General features: G+C 45.4%; 1 protein-coding gene across 1 annotated transcript; it reads right to left on the bottom strand.

Annotated features, from left to right (window-relative positions):
• Window positions 1-890: 890 nt before the first annotated feature.
• On the bottom strand, window positions 891-3,649 carry LOC139367966 (cytochrome c oxidase subunit 7A2 like). Its single transcript, XM_071106392.1, has 3 exons — window positions 3,477-3,649; window positions 3,009-3,143; window positions 891-1,351 (listed from the first exon to the last, which is right to left on the bottom strand). The coding sequence occupies exons 1-3, from the start codon at window positions 3,549-3,551 to the stop codon at window positions 1,208-1,210; spliced, it is 354 nt and encodes a 117-aa protein (XP_070962493.1). The 5' UTR covers window positions 3,552-3,649; the 3' UTR covers window positions 891-1,207.
• Window positions 3,650-3,898: the final 249 nt, after the last annotated feature.

The following is a 3,898-nucleotide window of genomic DNA, read 5'->3' as shown; positions in this document are numbered from 1 at the left end:
TCTCATCGCGCACCAGCGACTCCTGTGGCGGGCCGGGCGCAGTGCGCGCTAGCCAAGGTTGCCAGGTGCACGGTGTAGCCTCCGACACATTGGTGCGGCTGGCTTCCGGGTTGGATGCGCGCTGTGTTAAGAAGCAGTACGGCTGGTTGGGTTGTGTATCGGAGGACGCATGACATTCAGCCTTCGTCTCTCCCGAGCCCGTACGGGAGTTGTAGCAATGAGACAAGATAGTAGCTACTACAACAATTGGATACCACGAAAAAGGGGTAAAATTAAAAAAAAAAAAAAAAAGGATCTCTCTGTACTTGGCTCTGTTCATCTTTCCCTCAATCCTAACAAGTCTCCCAGTCCCTACTGCTAAAAAACATCCCCACCACTGCCACCACCATGCTTCACTGTAGGGATGGTGCCCGGTTTCCTTCAGACATGACACTTGGCATTCAGGTCAAATAATGAAATATTGTTTCTCATGGTCAGAGTTCTTTAGGTAAACTCCAAGCGGGCTGTCATGTGCCTTTTACTGAGGAATGGCTTCCGTCTGGCCACTCTACCATAAAGGCCTGATTGCTGGAGTGCTGCAGGAGTGATGGTCTCCCATCTCCACAGAGGAACTATGGAGCTCTGTCAGAGTGACCATCGGGTTCTTGGTCACCTCCCTGACCAAGACCCTTCCTCCCCGATTACTCAGTTTGGCCGGGCAGCCGGCTCTAGGAAAAGTCTTGGTGGTTCCAAACTTCTTCCATTTAAGAATGATGGAGGCCACTGTGTTCTTGGGGACCTTTCAATTCTGCAGAATTATTTTGGTACCCTTCCCCAGATCTGTGCCTCGGAGCAGATGAGACACAGTTGGCTGCTTTGGGAACCATGCCAATAAAGGACAGAGGATCACTGGGTATTTAACTTTTTATCACATTTATCAACTTATTTTTATACAAATGTGACAGACAGACATCACACTTCCTCATATAATTACATTCATATTTTTGTTCCTCCTCATTATCAACATAATTGCTCTGTATAGTTTCAGTCCTCGAGCTGTGGATGATGTGATAGGTGTCGGGTTAGTTGATCCCGGGCCAAGCCAGGGGTGTCATCAGTGAGGTGAAACTTTTAGAATATTATAAAGAATCTGAACACTTCTGTAATGTTGGGCCCTTCTGAACAGACCCCTGGTGAACTTGGCTGGGGATATACGGCTGGACTGGGTTTAGGTTGTTTTCCTGGGTTGTGCAGCGATGTAGAGGGCCACGAGGCAGTAAAGTGCTCCTCCTACTGTCAGGGCCATGGTGGTGCGGTACAACAGTCTGTCAGGGACACCTCTCTTCAGATGGACTGGAACGCCATCTGACGTCTGAGGCAGGGACAGAGAAAGAGGACTGTTAAGCACAAATCATACAGGCACAGTTTTATTTTAAGTGCGTGTTCAGCTGGAAATATAATACAGGGGAGTGAAAAAGAGAAAACAGACGTCCGCGAGCGTCAACGGCGTCACGAGCATATAGCGTGTCAAATTAGAAAGAACGTTTCTTTTTCCTTGCGTCTATGCGGAGCAATGCTGGTCAAATTAGCCGATACATTGCCCGAAAATAGACTGTTCGTTCACTGTAACATTGAATTGTGACATGTGTAGTTAAAAAGTGTCTACTTAGTGTTGCTAAGTTTGACTGCCAGTGCCAACATTATGTATAGGATAGTGCTTATAATAAACGGTGTAACAATGCATGAATGCAACAAAATTCTATACATTTTATCAACTGGATTGTGTTTCGCAATTACACATCACGTTATCGATGTAATTTATTGTCAAAGTAATTTATTGTCAATAGGCTATCACCATTGTAGCTTGCAGCCAATTCGATTGATGAAGTTCAAATTAAGTGCATGTTTGGGGAGGGCCTTCTTTCAAATGAATTGAATCAGGTCTAGATATTGAGTGGGTTATTTGTAGAAAAGAATTAGAAGATACTATGCTAAAGTTGTAGTTTAAAATATATTGGGCTGTAGGCCAGGGTTTATCAGTAGAAATAGGCTACCTGTATAACAAAAAAAAAACAATGGCAGCATATGAGTGTTGATTTCCATCATAGGCATTTAGCCTAGGTGGGCTATGCCTGAAACTCGAGGAACTCCGATTTCGAGAGAAAATACAACTGTTTATTATGGCTGACTTACGTTATGCAGCGTATGTGAATGAATGCTCGCTACACACAACTTCACATCGTTGATGGACACCGCCCTGTATGATTTGGGCTTCAAATCAAACTTTATTTGTCACATGCGCCGAATACAACAAGTGTAGACTGACTTTACTACGAAATACTTACTTACAAGTCCTTAACCAACAGTGCAGTTCAAGAAGAGTTAAGAAAATATTTATCAAGTAGACTAAAATAAAAACTAATAACAAATAGTAACACAATTAGAATAACATTAATGAGGGGGCGCCGGTACCGAGTCAGTGTGTGGGGGTACAGGCTAGTTGAGGTAATTTGTACATGTAGGTGGGGGTTAAGTGACTATGCGTAGATAATAAACAGCGAGTAGCAGCAGGGTACAAAAAGGAAGGGGGGGGGGGGTCAATGTAAATTGTCCAGTGGCAGTCTTATGGCTTGGGGGTAGAAGCTGTTAAGGAGCCTTTTGGTCCTAGACTTGGTGCTCCGGTACCTCTTGCCGTGCGGTAGCAGAGAAAATGGTCTATAACTTGGGTGACTGGAGTCTCTGACAATTTAATGTGTTTTCCTCTGACACTGCCTATTATATAGGTCCTGGATGGCAGGAAGCTTGGAACCAGTGATGTACTGGGCCGTTCGCACTACCCTCTGTAGCGCCTTACGGTCAGATGCCATACCAGGCGGTGATGCAACCAGTCAGGATGCTCTCGATGGTGCAGCTGTATAACCTTTTGAGGATCTGGGAACCCATGCCAAATCTTTTCAGTCTCCTGAAGGGGAAAAGGTTCAGAGGATAGAGAAAGGGGGAGTGTGAGAGGAGTGAGTGAGTGTGTGTACCTGGAACAGTCTCTGGAAGTATGGCACCTTGTTCACCCCTAGGTATTCCACCATGGCCCCTGACTCTGACACCATCTTGGTGGGTGTAGCAAACGTCATGGTGGGAGGCTCTGCTGGCAAACCAGACCTCAGACCCTGGAACAGAACACACAGTTTTATCTCAACACCAAAACAAGTTAGGACAACTCCTTGAAGCACCTTTTGACAAGTAAAGAAACCAGGTGCTTGTCAACTCAGTGAGGACAGGAGAGACGCTGCTAACTAGCGACACAAGCCATTGTCAAGATTAAAAAGTATTCATATTCATATCCCCATTAGCACAACTCAAAGAAATACATTTTTCACGTTTAGGCTCGGGCCTCTCGGATACGCTGTTCTGTCAACCATCGCAGCACCGTTAGTTAATGAAGGTCACTAACGCCAGGTAGCCAGCCTCTCACTGTCTGACTAGGGCACTCCCGGGCTTACCTGCGGACTGTAGGCGGTGGCCGGTGCCGACCCTGTCAACCTCTGGCTGAAACCGCTGAACTTGTAGTATGTCATGATGCCAGATGAAGGACAGGTCAGATGGCGAGTAGTTACTGTTACAAAACACACAGCTTCCCTCGACAAAAACACCCGGCGAAAAGGGTCTTTCCCGAGGCAGCGTCGACGGAAAGTGACGCACTGAGGTGTCTCTGAACTGCCCGTTCAGAAATGCAACAGCTATGTCCACCCTATGGCCTAACCGCAATCCCAAAGAGTATTGCGTCCCTTTGATATTTTAAGTAGAAATTGTGCACCAATATTACATTTAAAAATCCTGTTATTTAAATGAAGTGTTCTTTAATATAGACTACATCGAGAATGAAATATATCAGATTTGTTATATGAATAAAGACTTGCTAAAG

The sequence above is a fragment of the Oncorhynchus clarkii genome, chromosome 16 (genome assembly GCF_045791955.1).
Source record: "Oncorhynchus clarkii lewisi isolate Uvic-CL-2024 chromosome 16, UVic_Ocla_1.0, whole genome shotgun sequence".
Taxonomy (NCBI): domain Eukaryota; kingdom Metazoa; phylum Chordata; class Actinopteri; order Salmoniformes; family Salmonidae; genus Oncorhynchus; species Oncorhynchus clarkii.
Note: the sequence above shows the minus strand (reverse complement) of the source record. Positions and strands in the feature narration are given on the sequence as shown.